The 21828-nt window shown below is 37.0% G+C and overlaps 1 protein-coding gene across 23 annotated transcripts in view; it reads right to left on the minus strand.

Moving 5' to 3' along the window:
• Window positions 1–21828, minus strand: part of ABI3BP (ABI family member 3 binding protein) — a 162622-nt gene that overhangs the window by 22954 nt on the left and 117840 nt on the right. For all 23 annotated transcript variants that reach the window (XM_074595808.1, XM_074595835.1, XM_074595925.1 and 20 more), the window contains 7 exons: window positions 20994–21059; window positions 20607–20681; window positions 14989–15084; window positions 10104–10214; window positions 7198–7281; window positions 5748–5816; window positions 4255–4467 (listed from right to left, as the gene is read on the minus strand). In XM_074595808.1, coding sequence (XP_074451909.1) covers window positions 4255–4467; window positions 5748–5816; window positions 7198–7281; window positions 10104–10214; window positions 14989–15084; window positions 20607–20681; window positions 20994–21059 — 714 coding nt within the window. The remainder of the gene's footprint in view (window positions 1–4254; window positions 4468–5747; window positions 5817–7197; window positions 7282–10103; window positions 10215–14988; window positions 15085–20606; window positions 20682–20993; window positions 21060–21828) is intronic.

The raw sequence follows: 21828 nt of genomic DNA on the forward strand, positions 1-21828 counted from the left end.
CAAGCGCAAGCCATGCTTTGAACAGGGAATTAACAACATATGTTTGGGAAGAAGCTACCCCTTCAGTCATAGCCCTGTCCAAGATATAGTCTCTCTCTGGCAGGCATCCTCTGTCCCGATTCATAACAACCTCTTCGAATGAAGGCACTCAGTACATTGCAAATTTTCATCTCCTTACAAAGAAATTCACAACCCCCCCAGCCCCTTCTTTTTCCTGCCCTAAAACCTGTCTGTAATACCAAGTACAGCTTTGCTACTTGTAAGCTTGCAAAGATGAGTGTTTTCAAAGAACACTTGCAATAAGCATTTAGGTCTACAGCACAATGAATAAAGCAGGTATCATACTGCGAGGACAAAGACAGAGACCACCTATCAACAGCTACAAAACCTCTAGAAAACTACTTTATTTCCTGTTTTTTTCTAATGATACTATTAATTTTCGAGTTCTTAACAAAAAGCTAGCAAGGTGTAGGGCTTTGTTTCTTTCTTCTAAATTTTTTAGTTCTCAATAGAAGGAGACCCATTTGTTGTCAACACAGGAAGCTAAAACACCTGCAATGGGACTCAGTGTTAAAAAGGTAAAAAAACTCTCTTAATTGTTGCTGGACTCGTAGATCCTCACTCCTAGTAAACATAGATGTGTATGTAAATGAGCATACACACACAAATTAATCTGATTTTGACCTCAATTGTTCTTCCTTCACACTCTTCTATGCAAAAGGCATCCATCAAAACTGCTGGGGTAAATTATGTAAGATGATGCAATTAAATGGAAGTGCAGAGCAGCCCTTAAAAATTATGTTCTAAAATTCCAAGCTTCTAAACAACAGCAATTCAATTTGAGCAATTATATACATGTATGCACATACGAATGTCAGATTATTTACTGCAATAGTTTCAAAAGGGACCTCTACACAGCACCTCTTTATCTTTACTTTGTAGTAGACAGTTATTTAGAGCATATACAGAGCAACACACAACTTTAAAATAAGTTTAAAAGTATGTCAGAAAGTCAGCATGAAGGAAGGAATTACTGCTGATACTAAGATTTCAAAATTTTCATGTTCAGAAGCACTCCCCCACAACAGTCACCCATGAACAGCAAAAGACCAGCCACTGCCTTTTAAAAGCAAACTTATGAACCTGCAGGAATGGGTGTCTCAGATCGGGGAAGGGGGGAATAATTACGTAGAAAGCTTTTACTTTAGATCATTTGTTCAAGTGGGACCCCAATGCAATGACCAAAGCCATTAGCATTGATAGTATGTATTTGTGTAAAACATATCTGTGTTTTCTCTTTATGGATTTCCTTTTTGGAAACAAAAACCTTTTCCTATATAGCCACCAAGGGCTGAGTGAACAGTGGTGAAAAAAAATACAGAAACCCCCTTATTTACCCTAATTAAGCCTCATTACAGAGATTATATTTATTAGGAAGCATGGGAGAGCCGGTGGATATCCACTGCCTTAGGTACATCCAGATAGAGAATGAGTAGGTAACTTGACAGGAATTCAAATTTTCTGCCTTCTGCCAGCCCCAAGTCAATACGTGATTTGAACTTTTTAATTCATTCAAGTTGGAAAAGAAAACACAACACATGCGAATGGGCATGCAGACGTGCGCATCCGCACACACACACACAAAGAACTACTGAGCGCATCCAGTGCCTGCTTGTTACTCAGTGCACAAGACAACAAACTGCCCTACATTTCTGTGGCAACACAACAGGAGTAGCGGAGCACCAGCAAAATGGTCTCGGTTCCTGACATTTGCAGCCTTAACGAAAACAAGGAGGTAAGCTTGGTCACTGTTTTGGTTATTATTTGTCAGACCTTTCCGTTACTGAAGGACAATTTTGTTTTTAGGACTACCCAGTATGATGAAACCCCTCGTGCATAGCTAAAAGTCAAGTAAGTAACCTTTTTAAAAAAAAAGGGCTCAAAAATTACATTTTCTGTTTCCACAGTTCTATCAGAAACAGTGCATTAAAAAAGAGATGTGATGCCTAAATCAGATGATTGAAAAAACATGCAAAAACTACAAAAATAAAAAGAGATGACAGAAAACTTGATTTAAGTCTGTCTAAACAAGTAATGTCACACTGGTGCCAATATGAAGTAATCACTGTTTTCAAAAAAATGGGATTCAATGCCTTCTCTTGAATTCAGAAAGTGTCCTTGGATAAGTCATTAACTGAGTAATTTTTTGAAGTTAAGACGAAGGAGACAAGCTCAACGAGAGTATTTGTAAGCCACAGAGTTCAAACATTTTGTATCACATGTTGAAGTCAAAAAGAATGAAGACTATGGGAAAACTGCTACATCTAGACAGGAAGATAGCTAGATCGAAAATTAAAGTTTCTCTCAGTGAAGCCAAATGTGTATTAGTCACGCATTCTGCAGAAGGTTTTAACCTTCTTTTCTGGAATGGGGAAGGGTACGCCAGGTGTCTCAGTTATCACAGAATAGTCTTATAGAAGAGAAGAAACTTCATGGAAAGTTAACTTTTACAAATGCATATTACAACTGAAGAGAGTAAGGGTTTCCACATAAAGTCTCAGAAAAAACAGTGAGTATTGCTTGCTCTGTATCTCACAAGATGCACCACCCCAAAAAGGCCTATCAGAAGCCAATTAGGCCTTGCTGTCATCATTAGATGATGTGGGCTGACAGTTTTACCAGCTATAGTGGAAATGATTTTCTATTTTTGCAAGACAAATGGTTGTGCTGCAGTGGGTCCATTAACATACTCAAGAAAAACAGCAGGTCTACTTCCAAGAAGCCATGCAGACTAAATGACTATCTGATCTAATCAAGTTAAGGACTGGTCTGTGGAGGAGGCCTCCAAATAACAACAGCAACAAAAAGGCTTTTCCCAGAACAGAAAGCATTGCAGAACTGCTGTGAGTCGGCAGTGTTCACAGAGAGCCTATCCTTAGCCTAATTCTAAGGTTAGCAATAAGCTCACACTTCCTTTTCTTCCAAGATGAAGCACATTGTGGAAGGCAAGCCAGGTAATCATTCTTCTCTCTTGTTGGTACTGTTTATTAGCCCACAGCCTCTTTTTATTTCACTTTTAGTCCAGCAGAAGGGCTAACTTTCTTCTTCTTTCCCAGAAGAAAAAAGTACATACTAATTTTTGTTTTGAGTGTCTCTTTGGTTTTGCATTTATTATTTTTCAAAATGATGGGGAGAGCAAGAAAGAATAGAGGCCAAACCTAATAATTATTTCTAGAAAAATAAGGAAGGACTAGTCTGGGGAAGAGAGTGGCCTTGCTTGTGAGAGTCACCTAATTATACCCTTGCACTGAAATCTCTCAAGACATGCATATACAACAATATCTGAAAACATCCCACTTACACGCTAAAGTTAATGGCTAATGATCAAGTCTTAGTCCTCACTAGTCTTACCTGTCCTACTCACTGGTAATGCAACACAGCCAAATCTGTTTAGTCGTGGCTGTGATGAGCCAGTGATTTTGCAAATCAAAGCTTTATGTCCATGGTGAAAACAAAAGCCATTTTCCTTATAGTACAGAAGAACTATAATTTTCAGTTAATAATTAATTTAAATGTTCAATTTTGGTAAGCTTGTGTTGACATACAGAAGAAGACAGAAAAAATATGAATGGCCGTCTTGCATGTTTACCTGTCTATATACTGATTCCTGCATGACTCACAAGGATTTATTCTCCATACAAAAACCTTCCTTTGGAAATGAAAAAAACAGACAGATTCTTTTAACATAGAGAACTTGGTGACCCTATGGTGGGTACAGCAAGTATTGTGTTGGCAGAGTTCTACTGACTTACTAGATGGATGTAAGGTTCCATTTTGTCTGTCCCACTAACCAACAACATCCTCACATCAAGAAAGATGTCCACATTATGTGTATGCAACTATATAGTATGTGACTACTATCACATGGCTGGAACTTCTTGACTAGATCTTACCAGATCCTGTACACAGAGAAGCCAGAAATTAAGAGAAGACACAGAGTCATACTTCTTAAGTATCTCTTTTTGTCATGACTGACACCAATTACTTAGTTGTATAGTTGTTGCTAATCTAGTAGAATTTTCTTATCCACACCAGAGTTGACAGTAGAATTTTCTTATCCACAAAAAAAATCACTGGGATGTAAGACTCCCTTGAGATTAAAGTATTTTTTAAATGGCACAAAACCACTGTGAAAGTAAAAATAAGCTGGAAATACTGTATTCTGATACAATAAAGGAAAGAAATCAAACCAACCAGTAACAGTGTCATTGTCTGGTTTTTCCCAGTCCAATATGACGAAAGTTGGACAGCCCTCAACAGTCACCACAGTGAGGTTGGTTGGAGGATTTTGTGGAGGACGAGTAGGTTCTTCCTTGCTGCCAGCTTCTTCTTGAGGAAAATGTTCAAGTGAGCTTGTGATAGAGCATGGCACATCATCATCTTTCTTCATGTATTTGACATGGGGTGCTAAGAGCAATAGGAAAGAGCTGTTATTAAATATAGAGTGCTTTACAAAATGTCAATCCCATTTCACATACTGCACAACTTCCATCTCAGGGCACCATGTAAAAATCTGCACAACAAGTCAAAGTCAAACATAAATGTTTAAAAACAAAAACCTTATATTCAATATTAAGCTGCTTGCTGTTTTTTTTGGTGTTGCTAGACCTGGAATCTACACTTCCAGGGGGAATCTTCACCCCCTTCCCATTGGCACCACTGATGAAATATCACTCTGAAGGTAATAGTGGGTGATACGCACTGTTTGAAAGAATTAATTTCTGTCACAAAATACAACAATTTTTAGTCCTTCTATAGTAAAATGACACTACAATTCCATTTGCAGCTTTTGAGCGCTATGCTAATATAAAGAACTAAAGCCCATCACCACTTTGTTTCACCAGAAAGAGTAACAAGTCACAGCCATTCTATCATTAAACTTGCAGTTTCTAAAGTGACTGTCAAAATCTTAACCATTGTCAGTGGTACAGGACCAAACCTTGAAACATACCTTTGGAGGCAAACATCTTGTACTCTGCATCAAAATTAGGAAAAGACGACTACTGAAGACAAATACATTAGTTCTAAAATTAAAACTTCTATTGGATGTAAACAATAACCCCTTGCAACAAAGGCAGTGTCTTCAGAAATGTAATATCCCTTACCAGACCAAGAAAAAACCTGAAAAACTTTTTGGTACAAAAGCACGTTTTCCTGTCATCTCACCTTACTAAACTCTCCAGATATTACTGCAACAGCAATAATTTGACTACTTTATCACCTAGTCTAGTGTATGTTACCATATTGCTAGACTATCTGAATGTCCACAGCCTGGAATAAGAGGTGAGGCATGTATCATAGGCAGATATCCCTTAGGTAAGGTGCACTGGTATTGGGGACAATACCTCTCCAGTTATGCTTGCAAGCCCACAGGAAGATTTTCATTTGGTTTGGTAGAATGTGAACAGTGTGCAGTTGTACTACTGCTGACATACAGGAAGAGCCACAACATGTTTGTGGGCAAGACTGTAAACTAGGAGGTGGTAGCAGGAAATAAAGTAGGAGTCAAATTTAGTCAAGAATATGCTGATGGGTCTGCACTACAGTCCTTTCATCTGACACTAAAGTGTAACAGAATCAAATGAAGTTTTGGCCTTCAAATAAACAAACAAGATAATTTTGATGCAAGATAGGTTAGTCTTCATATATTCCCCGAAATAAAAATACCATAGCTATTAAAATCCTACCTTGGTACCTTGGTTTGCCTGAAGAATCTGTTTCTGATGTAGGACTTGAGCTGAAGATGGTTGCATCAACTGTGGGAGACAGAGTTATAATTTAACATGCAATAAATAGGAAATCTCAGTGTTAGAACCACAGCATTTCACAGTTCATTTGGCATTTTAAGTCATGGTAGACCTTTGCTGCCAGATCTGTCTTTGCCTTTTAAGGACTCCACTTTGGCTGTGATGCTAAGTAAACCCCATACGTACCTGCTAGTATAAAGACAGGCATAATCAAAATGACAGAGTTCATGACTGATGCTAGATTCAGTTCATGCAATATATGCGAAATGGTCTCTAGACCTTTTAAAAAGTATCTTTTTGCACAGTACTGGCTGTTTAGCTTGGAGCTTGTTTCACGTTCATAGAATATATAGCACTATTATGTTGGCACATGGACTTCTCTAAAAATAGCAACAAAGAAATCACAAATTCTGTTTCCAGAGAGTGTACAAGTTCCACAAAAATTTGAAGGAAATTGAAGGCAAATACACTGGTGAACAGAAATGTGCTAAAGCAGTCAGGATTCATGACAACAATGTTGTGTTAAATAGCCCTACAGTGAACAGAATCTTCTCTCAGATGCAAATACCACAATGCACCTCAATGGACAAAACACAATATATTCACAACAAGCATTTTTTAATAAATCTAGCATCTGGTTTCCTTTACTGACCACTAAGGGTCACAGTGAGTTCATGATCATTATAAGGAGACAAGAATTTCAGTGTTTCTGTAAGTCCAGGAAAATTAGAAACAGCATAATTCATGACAATATACCTAGAGCTGCATATTTTGGCTCAAAAATTAATTCTAATTATATCCTTCTCCAAACTATTCCTGTATGGCCACTTTGAGGAGATTTAGGTCTGAACTTGTAGTTAACTCCCAATTTTATAAAAGAGCAAATTACCAACTAACCACTATGATTACCCTATTACAACTTTTCCTACCTAAATGGTTGGAGCTTCATCAGACAGCTAGGAGGATATCACAACTATGTTGAGCACTATCAGTCACTGGCAAACAATAATTTGAATTTTTGTCTCATGCAAAAAGAAACGCTGAGGAAAAGAAGTGCCTTATCTACTCCCTTCACAGGTTTAAAGTGGCCACTGAATAGTATTGAAAGCCTACTAAGCATGTACTGATTTCTAGGAAGATGGAAGGGCCATCACGTTCTCATTTACCAAGGTGTGTACCAGAAGACAGCCAGATAAATTCAGTCAAGTTAGAAAAGTTGCAAAGTAGCATAAAGAAAATCAGAATCACCCCAGACAGAATACTTCTTATATTAAATATACAGTGCATCGATATAGTTTAGGGAAGGGAAGCAAAAGGAAAAAAGGAAACCTTTATGTTCATGAAAAACAAAAAAGAAGAAACCAGAACTGTCTGTAACTTATATACTTACCATAATACTCTGGAGTTGCAAAAGCTGTTGGTGTCTTATATGATGTTCCTGTCCTCACGGGTGTTGTTGGTCCAGCAGGTTTAGCTATAATGACAGAAGGAAGAACTTGTGGCAACAAGGCATTCACTGTTCAAAAGAGTGAAACAGCTTTCTGATTTTCTAACAGAATTCAGATTTGTGACAACTGCTTCATGAAACAAGTACTTTCATTCAAATATTCCCTCAAAACTTATACAACAGCTTCCAGTTGGATTTAGGAAAGTTCCAAGTTGTCCTTATTGCCAATATAACCTATTCCTGAAACCCAGTAAGAACAATTTTTGCTACTTGGAGATTGTCTTGGAGGACTTCAGTCAGCTAGAATATGGCCTGGCTTAATTCACAGAACCATCCTATACAGACCGGTAAAAGGATGCAAAACAACCAGCATCAGCATTTCTCTTTCTCAAATAAAAGACCACATTTCTTCATGAGTTGTAAAACAGAATAACTGAACTCAGCAACTGACATGTGGATTCTTCCCTCAAATACAGCTAAAGTCCTTTCATTTCTACTCTCCATACAGCACATGTATTAGCAAGGCTAGGGTTGGAACATGTGTAATGATACACACTGAGTCCTTAGCTATGGTCCACATTAAGAGTTTAACCACAGAACAGTACTGGAGCTTCCACGAAATGAAATTAAGACACATGTCAAATGAAGGTAAGAAAAATACAACCAAGTCCAACATTTTCAACATTTATAACACTACATGACCCAAACAAAAAAGCCTTGTTTCCGAACTGATCTAATCTATAGTAGGTACCATAACTTTGGACAGAAACTCATTGATAGAGGCAATATTATCTCCCATAATTAAATTGGTATTTAAAAAATTATTTTAGACTATGTGACATTGCTTTTACTCCTCAGGTCTTATCACCTAACAATGAAAACAAGGTTCTAAGAGGCAAACAATCCATGGTAAAGGATGTCTTGATTGTTTTCAAAGTAGCTGCAAAAGACAAGAACTACATTCACAAAACATGCAGCTACTCCCAGATAACCACTGCATGACTGTGAAATCTCAACCCAAAAAAAGTCAAGAACTACATAATGTAGTTACCTTCCCTGCATACGTGACACAGAACAACATGGTGACTGAAGGCAGAACTCTGGTGAACCAAGTTTAAAACAACAAAAAGCCCCACCTTACATTCATTTCTTTAATAAAGTGGAAATCTATTAAGACTCTTGTAATAAAGACTCTCTCCCTACTTACCACTAATTGCCTTAATGAAGTGGAAATTTATTAAGATTCTCACTAGAGTCAAGTTTCACAAATGTTCTGGAACTCTCTCGTTTCCTTTTTTTCCATTCAGGAGACTTTAAATGTCTGCATAGAAACCTTCCCATAATACTCATACAGTGGATGAGTAAGAAAGATGCAAGTAAGGAATTAATCACAGTGTTAATGAGAAAGAGAAACAGGGCAGAATTATGAAAGGGAAAATCCAAGAACATTGAAGCAAATTTTTCCTGTTAGTACCATGGAACAGTCTCTCCAGGGAACGAGAAGAAACTCAATTATGAAGTTTAAAACTAAGCTGGATAAAATACTAGGAAACACAGAAAAAGGAAAATCTGCTACTGGCCTCACAAGGAAGAATCGGATCATCTAACTGATTTATTCCATCTTGAATGCCTAGGAAGGTATGGTAACCGCTGACTACCACATAACCTGGCCTCTAGTGTATGGAAAACCGTTGATATTTCAAAACCCTGGTAAATTAATTAGACGCTTAATGGAGAAAATCAGCATTACAATTCCCATTACAAGGAAAAGAAAATGTATCAGGTCAACATTTTTTCATGCTACAGCTTAAGACCGACAATGTCTTATGTTCTGTTGTAGCTATTACTAAGGAAACACCACTGATCAACAGCAAGTACAGACATAACATTTCAATCTTGGCTCTGCAATTGAGTAAGTACATAGCTTGTTTTGTCCAGCTTGGAGATTCTTGCTTCTAATCTACTGCACAAAATACTAAAGAATTATTTAGGTCTTTAGTGCCTTAATAGCACACAAAGGCCCATATGAAACAAATCAACAAAAGCCAACAAGAAATACAGCAGAGCCAAGATCTTTATATTTCCAGTGAACTACAGAGAGTAATATGAAGAGGGAAGCATTTCTCATGATGCTAAACATAATGAGGTGATAGTTTCTGACTACCTGCAATAATGTTAGCCTAAGGATTCTTATACAGAATCTACAGACAAAACATCTGTAAGGATACTGAATATCAGCTTCAGGATAAAATGAAAATAAAATAGGAAATGTGAAAGTTTCTCTGTACTCTTATACTGATACTGAGAAGCAGGAATACCGTAGCACAGGAACGAAGCTAAACTCTTTGCACACGAAATAACTCAGCTCGCTCTGCCTCCCAGTGCAGTTAGTTTTCTGGGTGTCTACTACCTCATTATTTGCAGTGGTTAATGGATGTGCCATATACATGGGACACAATTTCTTTACAAATAGCCAGTTGGGAGTATGCACTGAACCATAATATTCCATATCTCCCATCTGACATGTTCATTAAGTAACTGCAAATGCTATTAGTAGACATGAAATGTTCTTAAGGTTGATCTTAAAGGATGACTTGCATTACGCTATTTTGCTTTCAGTTCCCTTACTAGGGATGATTTTGACATAACTAGGTTAGGAAAATAGGAAAACAAAAAGAAAACAGAGTTTATGTACGAAGACAAAAGATGTATGTATGTTGCAGAAGACTAGTTTCTAGATATATCACAGATTAAAGAAAAAGAATCTACACTATAAATATCTCCTATACCCTGCTAGTCAGTTCAGTATTATCTCACACACAATATTTATGCTGAAAAGAGTGAGATACCTGGACTCCCTGGTTTACCAGTCACGGTGTTTGGAGGCAGAGGTTTTCTTCGCATTTGTGTAGGCTTGACAGGAGGTAGAGGAGGATGCTGAGGGCCAGGTGATGTAGTTACTGAATGACATTACAAGACAGTGTTATTGATTATTTAACCTCAAATTCCATGAAATCAGAAACCCATTACAAGATATATTCTGACTTCTCAAACAATGTTTCATGTTTGATTTAATATCAAAAGCAGAGAGATGAGGTTAGGAACTGAAATGAGTTGTATTTTCAGCCTTAAATTCTTTGGGAAGTGTGTGTCATCGAGTTTTAAACCAAGCTTACACTGAAAAAATGTAGCTAATTTTCAGATTTTGTACAAGCGTTTAAGTGATTCATTTTCTGTGTAGTTACTCATTTCTGTCAATAGTAATTTTTTGGCTGCTGACAGAATACTTCTTCCCACAATAAACACCACCTCAGTGTACTTGTAATCATCCTAAGTATTCTAGTCATTCTACTCACAAAATTTCTGTTCTTTTGTGCTTTCTAACTGATAAAACTGGTCACCCTCAGCTTGAAGCAAAAGATGTAGCAAAAGGGAAATTATCATTAGGGACACTTTATCCTATGCTGTTCAAAAGTGAAAAATGAAAAAAAGTCACTGTCATTTCACGCACTGACATGGCTAGCTAGAAGCAGTTACTGTGTTATAAACTCTTGAAGCACCCAACTAGGTTATTTCAATGTGCAGTTCTAGCCAATATCTATTATATTTATGGGGTGAGGTCCTTTGATAGTGAGGTCTGAAAGGAGAACCTAAGCCTTTTAATTCACACTTACAAAAAATTTTACTGTATTTTCCAGGCAATAATAAAGCATTTTATTATGCAAAGGAAAGTCAAAGGAAAAGATTTTTCTTCCACTATTCACCTTTGCACTTCTTTCCTTAAGAAAAAAACAGGAGATATGGGCAACACATTTATATAACAAAAGACTTTTTGTACCTAACAGGGGAAAATCCTCAGGAGCAGTATAATTCTTATAATGCTGCCAATGTCAACAAATATGCAAGTTGCCTGATACTGAGTTACTGGCTACACAGAGTACCTCGGGCCCTACGTATCTGACCTTAGTTTACCCTATAAATAGAGTGACTGTGGGCGAGAAGGGAGCAGATCCAAAGACTTATTTGGGAGAGCCTTTTTAGAAATACAATAAACAAACAGGAACATCTCCATCTTTCTCTGTTCCCTTTTTATAAAACACTTTTTTTTTTTTTTTTTAAATCCCTCTGATCAAGACAGGAAATAATGCTCTGTCTAATTTAGGAAGATGTAATGGTTTGGAAAATAGCATTTGTAGGTCTCATATTCATTCTTCATCCCCAGATGGAGATGAAAAAAATATGCCTAAAGACTTGAAAAAGGATAATAATTTTTTGTACATATAAGTCATCATACCCTAGATACTAACACATGGTAGTATCCAGGATTAATTTTCCCCTGCCCATATTTAGGACATGGGCTTGTCTGAGATATTTATGGGGTAAAAACGTGGATATATTGCCTTGTCAGTGGTTTCTGTCATATCCTCTGAACAACACAACCACAAGTCACGTGCAGCCAAAGCATCACATTCAGTGGACTGTGTCACAGTTGGATCTACTGTACTGTACTCTGGAAAAAGAACAATCCCTGCCCTCCCCTTCTACTACTTCCACAACAATTTAGGTGGTCTATGGTGCTACCTAATCTAGGTGTGGAGGCTGAGCTTGTAAACTAGGACACACAATAGAATTTAGGGATTTTGTGATAACGTAGATTCTTGTGCTGGCAGTGGCATGGTGAACTATTAGGATTTATTTAATCTCAGAGGTTCTTCGTGGTCAGGAAATGTATTTCCTTGACTCTCTCACTCTTCATGAAAAAGGAGGGCATGCAGCCTCTCAGGATAGACTCTTATCACATCAAGCTTAATTCTTGTGTGATGTAACTTATTTTTTTCATTTGCGGTAAATAGCCTAAATGTAAACTTTTTCAGTTAAAACACACTAAGTTTTCAGGAAAAGAAAATGCATTTAACGGGAAAGTCAAATACTGGCTAACTTATAGCAATACTTGATTAATCAGTCTCACCTCTTTTCATGGTAAGATCATGGAACAGATTCTCCTGGAAGCTATATCAAAGCATATGGATGACAGAAAGGTGATCAGAAACAGCCAACATAGCTTCAAAAGGGCAAATCATGCTTGACTGATCTGTTGGCCTTCTAGGATGGAGGGACTGCATTGGTGGATAAGGGAAAAGCAACTGATGCTATCTATCTTGACATCTGCAAAGCCTTTGACATGGTCCCACACAACATCCTTGTCACTAAATTGGAGAGATATGAGTCTGAGGGATGGACTATTCAATGGATGAGGAATTGTCTAGACAACCCTATTCAAAGAGTTGCAGGCAACAGCTCTCTAAGTCCAAAAGCAGATCAGTAAGAAGTGGTGTCTCTCAGGGGTGCATACTGGGACTAGTACTGTTCAATATCTTTATTAATGACATATACAGTGGGATTGCGTGCACTCTCAGCCTGTTTGTGGATGACACCAAGCTGAGGCATGCAGCTGATACACTTGAGGGAAGGGATGCCATCAAGAGGGACTGTGACAGGCTGGAGAAGCGGGCCAATGCAAACCTGATGAAGTTCAACAAGGCCAAGTGCAAGGTCCTGCACCTGGGTTGGGGTAATCACCAGTCTCAATACAGGCTGGGTGATAAATGGATTCAGAAGAACCCTGCAGACAAGGACTTGGGTATACTGGTACATGAAAAACTAGGTACAAGCTAGCAATGTGTGCTTGCAGTGCAGAAAGCCAATAGTATCCTGGGCTGCATCAAAAGCAGCGTGGCCAGCACATTGAGGGAGGTGATTTTCCCCCTCTACTCCACTCTCATGAGACCTTACCTGGAATATTGCATCCAGTTCTGGGGTCCCCAGTACAAGACAGACATGGATCTCTTAGAGTGGGCCCAGAGGAGGGCCATGAAAATGATCAGAGGGCTGTAACATCTGTCCTATGAAGGCTGAGAGAGTTGGGGTTGTTCAGCCTGAAGAAGAGAAGGCTCCAGGGAGACCTTATTGTGGCCTGCCTTTCAATACTTGAAAGGGTCTTATTAGAAAAATGGAGAGAGACTTTTTACTAGAACCTGTAGTGATAGGACAAGGGATAACAGTTTTAAAATAAAAGAGGGTAGATTTAGATCATATATAAGGAAGAAATTCTTTACTGTTAGGGTGGTGAGACACTGGAACACGTTGCCCAGAGAAGTTGTGGGTGCCCCATCCCTTGAAGTGTTCAAGCTCACACTGGATGGGGTTTTGAGCAATGTGATCTAGTCAAAGATGTCCCTGCCCATGGTGGGGGGGAGAAGGGGTGGAACTAGATGATCTTTAAGGTTCCGTCCAACCCAAACCATTCTATAATTCTATAATACTGAATTTTGACATACATAGTAAGGCCTCATGAAGAGAGCTGAGATCACAAAAGTATACAAGAAAATTACGAAATAGTAGTAGCTAATTTCATAACCATACCCAACTGTCTCTTATGATTACAGTTCAAGGTATTGCCTTACTTCAAAGTTCTAAAAGCTTAACTTTAAGCATCTAATGTCATAATATGAGTAAAAGCAGATGTAGATGCTCCTTCAAATGTATGTGCATAAAGAAAACTTTCAGCCTTTGCAAATGGCAGACTGGATTTCTTTAAATACACACCACTGCCTGACATTCAGTAATAAAAAATGCAGAGAGCATCCTTGTTTGTAGTTTGCAGTCTGCATTCAGCTACTAATAATGGTATATCACACTGGACTTAATCTTTGTAAAGTACGATCTTCAGGTTGAAAAAACTTTAAAAAGATGAAACATTAGAACTCAGCTTTCAAGATAGGCTCTTGTCTTTCCGTAGGTAAATTAGGTGCAAAGGAAATTCAGCAGGGATTAGGAGCAAACAACAGTTTATAAATTAGTAAGAGGCCTATCTTTGTATCTGTGCTTTTAAGTCTAATAACATGTTTTCAAAGGAAAATCTAACTAAAAAGAGCAGCTGCAGCTGAAAAGCAAATCAAAGGGCCAAACCAAAAAGATTTTATTTTCAGTCCATTTTGCCAATAAAAAAGCACAGCTAAACCAAGCTCTATTCTTGGTTATGCTAACAAAGCAAAGACATTTGTACGTATACACGTGGCATACAAACACCCTCTATACTACGACTTTTCAGTTGAAACAAAAAATTTCTAAGAAGTTGATGAGAAAAAAGTGAAACACAAAAAGCCTATTTTCAAAGGCCTACTTGGGGAAGCCATTCTTCAGTAAAAATATTTTGATTGTCTTGAAAATATGATTGCAAAACTTGCAAGAAAAGTAAAACTGGTATAGCACATGTAAAAAACCTGTAATCTTATTTACTCCACTTTGCTACTTTGCTTCAAGCCTAACATTCTGATTTTCCTAACAATCCTAATATTCAACAAAACTTTCTCATAAGTGGGAGGACAATTTGGTTATGCATTCCCTCTGTTCTTCTTTGCTATGTAGAAACTATTAGTAGGAAAAAAACCCAAACAGTGCTTACTGTATTGTGGCTGTTTGATCATAAGGGTCCAGCACTGGTGGTGGTAATTTTTAATATATGGTATATGTTAGTCACTAAGTAGTGACCACGAAATATTCTTATTTTTATCTCTTTTCATCGTATCCTGAAACCAAGAAACCTGCATTGATGAGGATGCTAAGAATTATTTTCTCTTCTGCAGTGGAGGGTTTTTTTGTGTAGGAAAAGCAGTGTTTTTATGGTTCATAACTGTTAAAAATTGCTATATTGTCTTCTTTTATTAACCTTACCAGAAAATGGCTTTTCCCAGGTTTCACCATATTCCAAAGACTTTTCCACATCCATGCTAATTTGTCCGGCAATATCCTCAGGTGTATATACTTCATCTGTGAAACGAAAGGAAATGAAACAAGTACCTACAGTGCAGTACCAAGTCATGGAATACTTCTATATTGTGTATGTTCAAACTGTAGCTAACATTAAGTGCAAAACTGGCACATATGGCCCATCTATATTTTCACTGATAACTTAGTGATATCCATTATTTTCCTATTCAAGTAATAGAAAGCAGTCCTGGTCTAGAAGATTCTGCAATTTAATTTTAAAAGTTATTTGAAAAAAGTATCTTTGGAAAGAGAGAATGAATAAGATTAAAAAATAACAGATGAGTTAAACCAAGATGATATGTGAAATGATGAGTACAGAGAACATTTAGTTTTCAGTATACAGAATAAAACGCCATTGATTCTTGCGAAGGGCAATGTTCTCCTTCCCAAAAATAAGATCTTTGGTTATCCTCCCCATTGAATGGCTAGAGCAATTCTGAACCAAACATATAATGTATTTGGAGTGCTGGAGGCAAAGTGTACATAAAATTCAGTTTGTATATAAAATAAAGTCCTACTTCTAAGTTATATAAAAACATTTAAAAAAAAAACCTGAAGTAAATGGCATTCAAGAGATCAACACAACTACTCCTGGTAGGGAACAAATGTTTCACATGCTGGTATTTATAGGGCAGCCAGACTGTTAAATTTATATGCTTTCCCTATACAAAATAAGTATATTTACTTTATAAAAACTCTCTATATGGTAGAGTGAGAAAATACATTGCAATTTCATCATGTTTGTGAAAACAAACATAAAAACTCACTCTTTCTCATTAGATAAGAAAAAACACCTGAAAGTTAATGTAAAAAAAAAATAATCTCAAAATCAATTTAATTATCAAATTTCAAGCCTATTCCAACATGATCTAAACATTTAAACCAGAGTCCTTACAGATTTATAGTCTGGTGCTCAGCTTGTTTTGAGATTAAACTAGTATTTCACAGCATGAAGCAGATAATTTTCAATTATTTTACTATGTGGCCATTCTTGCTAGGCATTAGGAATCCACAGTTGTGGTGTTACACTCAAAATGAGATTAGACAGAAACTCTACACTCTCTAAAAGTGCGACTGAGTCTCAGTACTCCTCACAGGGGAAAATAATAGTATGGAAGCATTAAATTATTTACTTAAGATTAAAATAATCAGACCTGTAGTAAACTGGGAATGGGATGCAGGTCACCTGGTCCCTGCAACCAAAATTTCTAAACACGTCGTGTGGTTTTATATAACTGCAATTTGTCTTTAGGCAACTAAAGTGGTTAATTAGATCTTCAGATAAACAAAGCACCAGAGTGCTAATCAATGTTTTACGTGAATGGTGTTCAAGGAAGAAGATACATGAGAAGACCAGCACCAGCTTTAAAACGAAAAATAATCTTGCTCACCACAGGTCATAGTCAGAGTATATTTAATTTCTTAGCTTCATCTCACAATAAATGCATCAACAAAATGTTGTAGAACATTGACTAAATGACAGTAAACCACCCAAGTACCCATTACAAGTCTAATTTAGTTTTGCATCATACAGTCTCTACAAAAAAAGTCTACCTCTATCCTAACAATCTAATTTAGAATCACATTCTCTTCTGAGTTATATCAGCTGGGGATGAACAAAATGTCGTAAACATTCTAGGTGGAAGAAGTAATTTATTTTTTTTTCATAAACTTGCATGGTTGCTCTGCCATTAGTAAAGTAGTAATGAAAAATAAGTCATATTTTCAGGGGAAAAGCTGGTCAAGCCACAACACTTCCCTGTTGACAAAATCTCCTTTTTGAATGTTTCAATGCACTTTTAAGTTAGTTACATAAAAGTTTTTTTGCGTTTTCACACAAGGTGCCTGCACTATCAAACAACTTGCTGTATTTATCAGAGCATTTGCCTTATGCTAGCTAATGTAAATTGCTTATTATAAGCATTTCAACTTACCATATTCATCCAAACTTTTACTAAAACTGAGAATAGATGTATTACTTGCATGTGTGTTTGTGTCTTCTTTTACTTCTATCTTTTTTCCTGGGAATATTCACAGGGTCTGGAAAACCTTAAAACTAACCACTGCATCTTTAATAGCAGGAATACCATTAGAAGGGTAGATCGTTTTAAGTGAAAAACTGGAAAAAGTGCCCTTGATAAAACAAACTGAAATACCTTAATACTTGAGTTCCTTTAGAACTTGGCTACACACCCACAGTTTCAAAAATAAAAAGAAAATAGAACACAAAGTTAATGGCAGTTATAATGAAAAACAACTATCTTTCTCTTTCACAAGGAAAATGGAAATGTTGCTCAAAGTCTGTTTGCTGAAGGTTGTCTGGAAGCTTAATAGATCAGGAACAGTTTCCAATGGTTAGGATTAAATTCAAAGAATAACTGAGTAAGATAAGTCACATACACTAAGAAAAATACGAAAAGCCATCTCAGTAAAACGAAATTCTAGAGAAAATGGCTAAAACATGGTAGAAAACTAAAAGGAATGCTAGTCATGAAGAGGCAATCCCTGCCTCTTTCCCACAGTCAAGTTTACCACCTGGCACTACAGCTAGCCAGGAGACTGAAAAGACTGCCAGGAAACCAGCCACAATCCCATGTGCTGCTGCTGGAAAATACAAATTCCACTGCCTATCATCTGGGCCCTGCAGCTGCCAAGCACACTGCATGGGGTGAAACATCTTTGCACTGATGCTAAGGAGTAGTACAATCAGGAAGAAGAACTGGAGTACATTCAACAGCAGTGCCAGCCCAGTAAGGAATCAAAAGATCCAAACTGGTCTTAAACAGAGTATCCGTGGCTCTTCAGCAAATGTGCTCTTCTTCAGAGAAAGAAAAAGTGATGTCATGTCTAAAGGTAAGCCTGAAAACATATTGCTCCTTACAGACCAATTAAGGACTCTGATCAGCTTAGATCAGAAGTTAAGGATTCTGATAAGCTAGCCACATAAAATAATGTATCGTTTTCATAATGGAAAAAATAAATTTCTCCACTCCCCAAAATCATCTGGATATCTTAAAATGTTATCATTTCTCTAAGATATCACATACTGAAAAAGAAATTTTTGTCTTTACTCAGCTGGTAAGATCTAGGGTTTCAGGTTAGTAGAGCTCCCTCTTCTAAGTCTCTTCTGCAGACTTAGGAATTCTGTTTGCAATACATAATTGCACATTGCTTCAGAGAGATATAGATGATTTCTTTAATGGATTGCCTGAACTCTCTTGTGCAAAACGATTTTATAAGCAAAGACATTCTTGTAGGCTCAGACACTGTATTTGCCACAATACTGTGACATACCTGCTTTACAGAAGACTTGGGATTTCACTTATTTATCATCAAGGAAAGTACTGAAAAGTTGTGAAAAGCTGCAGTCCTCTCTCAACGTGTCATGAACATACAAAATTCATTGGGTATTTCTCTACACTTTGGAGAAGAAAGGTGTAGACTCACAGAAAGATATCAATGAGTTGCTATCTCAGCAGGGTTGGAGGGACAAAGAAATAGACAGTAGATAATAAATAAATGCCAGCTCTTCCTTAGTACTTTGGACACCAGGTTTAACATAAAGGCCACACTTGGCAGGACACAAAATCTAAGTAACAGACATCTTCAGGACGTTTTTTTAACTCAGAAAAAAAAGACTTATGTAACTGAGCAATGGAAAATATTATTAAATGCATCATCTTCCAGAAGAATTCTAAAAGAAGGCACTTATTTGCCTGTGAGTACACATAGCATGCACAGCAAGCTAATAGTCTTGTGACGATTTTTGACGTCATCTACTCTAGTTCTTCCTGGCAACTGGAAGACTGTAACGGGCATCTATAAAGACATGGAAATAATGACGACTAGTGGGCACTCCAACAGGAGCGTTTAAAATAAGATTGCTTAAAACAATACTTTAGCAGTCACCTAAAACAGCATTAAGCACAATAAACTACATTTAACAATTTACCTGTCTACTGTTATGTTTACACTACTGATTTACTTAGCATGCATGTTTTTATTCTTTTGAATCTACAAATGCCTCTGTCAAGGCTACTACTACAAGGGAGAAGGGAAAAGCATAATATACTGTCTAACATAATTGTGTATTTGTGCATCATTTCATAATGCGATTTCAAAAGCCACCTACTCCTGGAGACCTGTATGCATTCTGCCTATTATGGTAATAAGACATTAGAAAGATCCTTATAAGCAGACTGCCAACAGAAGCAAAGAACAAAACTTTTTGACCCACAACTACTGCCGTTGGTCATTTAATACTGTCTCTGATATCCTGGAATTTGATGGGCTCACTTAATTTACCAAAAGGACTATGGAAGGTCAAAGAGCACATTTCTACAACGAAGGCCATCTGCTTTGTATGTAATACGGAAGAGTATGTCATGTTCTAAAGAGGCTATTTTTTAATTCAATTTAAATATACAACCAGCTCTTCTGAGGTTTCACCATTTCTAAAAACAGGGTGGGCTTCTCGAAATTATGTACAGGAATGAGTAGCTCAAATCATACTAAGGTCAACAACAGGTATTAAATTGCCAAAGACACTTTGGAAATCCTGGTACAGAGAAACACTAGACAGACAAAAAAAGGAATGTGTAGAGCAGATGGTATATTGCTAAGGTCATCCTAACCTAGCTAGCACACAGCAATGGTATGGGTCAGTAGCACTGTTAGTAGCGGGTGAACAGCCAAAAGTTTGCTTTGAATATGTGTATTATTTATTTATTTATATTATTTATTACTTGGAACTCGCATCATTGATGAAGAATCCCCAAATTCTGTATTCAAATAACCAATGGCTGTATTGAAAACCCCAATAGTATTTGTATTGACATAATAAATTAATGCTTTATTAAGTAAAAAAAAATATGAATCGGCATTGACAACATTATTTTGATTGGATGGAAAAATAAAATACAATTGAAAAAGGATAAATTATTTTCCCCCAACCAAATTAGTATTTTGAATAAATATTTGTGGTTAGGGATGTATGTTATCTGTGTGTGTAAGGATGTGTAAATCGAAGTGACAGTTCTCACCCTCCTCTATCGTCCATCAACCTGGAACTTCCTTGGTGCTGAAGTATTCAAGCCTGAATACTGCATAGTCTGAATATGAGTAGGTCCAACATGAACACTCAACGTGCATAGCTAGTAGCTAGCAAGATAACTGGCTTTAAGGCTTTCTTACCAAGCCTTCTGACTGGGACTTAAACAACTGGGTAATCCCTTTCAACGAAGTGTTTTCTAGTAATTATTCTGGACCTATCATCTAGAAAACATAAGTTAACAGGAGCCACATAACAATCTGTCTGTAAGTTTACACTGACTGAGTGGCAATATCAATTCATAATGACACTCAGGAATTATATAGCATGACAGTAGCAGCAATTACATACAGGAATTAACTTCCATAATCAAACACAATGAAATATATTTGGAGGGCTCAAGATGATTTGAGTAAGTCACATTCCTGTATTTTGCTTATAAGTTAAAAAATCCCCAAAACTGCAGCTCTACCTGTTGTTGGCACAATCCACTTTGGCAGTCCAGGTGCTTTTGTTCTAGCTGGTGCTAGTGTGGTTTTACTAAAAGCTGTGAAAGAATTAAAAAAAAAAAAAAAGGAAAAAGAAGAAAAAAGAAAAAAGTTCCATGAGAAGAAAACGCAACAGACTTTTATGTGATGCCAACACTTCCACATTAAAGAAGAAAAAGTAACATTTGCTGTGATGATACACACGGTTCTGTTTTCTTTATTTCTGATTTGGAAAGGCTTTACCTCTAGACTGATTAATTGAAAGAAAAATACCCTTTTTCCCAGCAACACTTAAAATTCCACTGAGAATAGGTGAAATTAATTAATTAATCTATCTCCTCCCCATCCCAAAATGAACAAACAATTATTACCAGGTCTGGTCTGTGATTTATCAGATGGCTTTGGTCTTGCAGAAGTGAGACGTGTTTTATGAGGTGCTAAAAGAAATAAGGTACAGTTTAAATGCTATGTGTAAAAGGAACACCAATGTAATTACACAGTGTAATTTGCCAGAAAAAAGGTCCATGCACCAATGCGATACAGCAAAATGGACATATGAGAATTCTATGAGTTCCAACCCAAAATGCACGCTGAAAATGCTAGTTTCTTAGTCATCTTCAGATGACTCCATCATGCAGTCTGACCAGTTACATTCATGTTTAGGTTTAGGAAAAGATATAAAATATTTACAGCCAGTTACCCAACTGTATATGGATACAGAGTTAGCTCTGCAAGGTATCCATGGCCTTAAGACATTTAATTAGGTTCTGTAAAAAACAAACAAACAAAAAACCTCAAAGTAAAACACCAAACTGAGCCCCCCCCAAATCAAATATTCAGATAAAAACATGAAACATTAAAATATTGCTGAGAAAACAACTGGAAACATGCAATGCCGTCACTGCATAGGGCTGATGAAGCATAGTGCCTCATCAAGGTTAAAACCAGAAGCCTTCAACCTTTTCTTATTGTCACCTTTCACTTGCCAAATAATTTTGATACATTAGTTGTTACAGAATCTGTGTGAACCACACTGAAAGCTGAAAGTGTAAGCAGTAGTCACTGTCATCTTGTGATAAATTACAAACCTCTGTAACTCAAATTTTTAAATAAATAGTTAGCTATTTGATAATCAAATCTAATAACCTTTCTATCCACAACACTTAATCCAGCCTCTCTGAAGTGTCAGAGAAAATACTTATATGG

The sequence above is a fragment of the Larus michahellis genome, chromosome 1 (assembly GCF_964199755.1).
Source record: "Larus michahellis chromosome 1, bLarMic1.1, whole genome shotgun sequence".
Classification (NCBI taxonomy): domain Eukaryota; kingdom Metazoa; phylum Chordata; class Aves; order Charadriiformes; family Laridae; genus Larus; species Larus michahellis.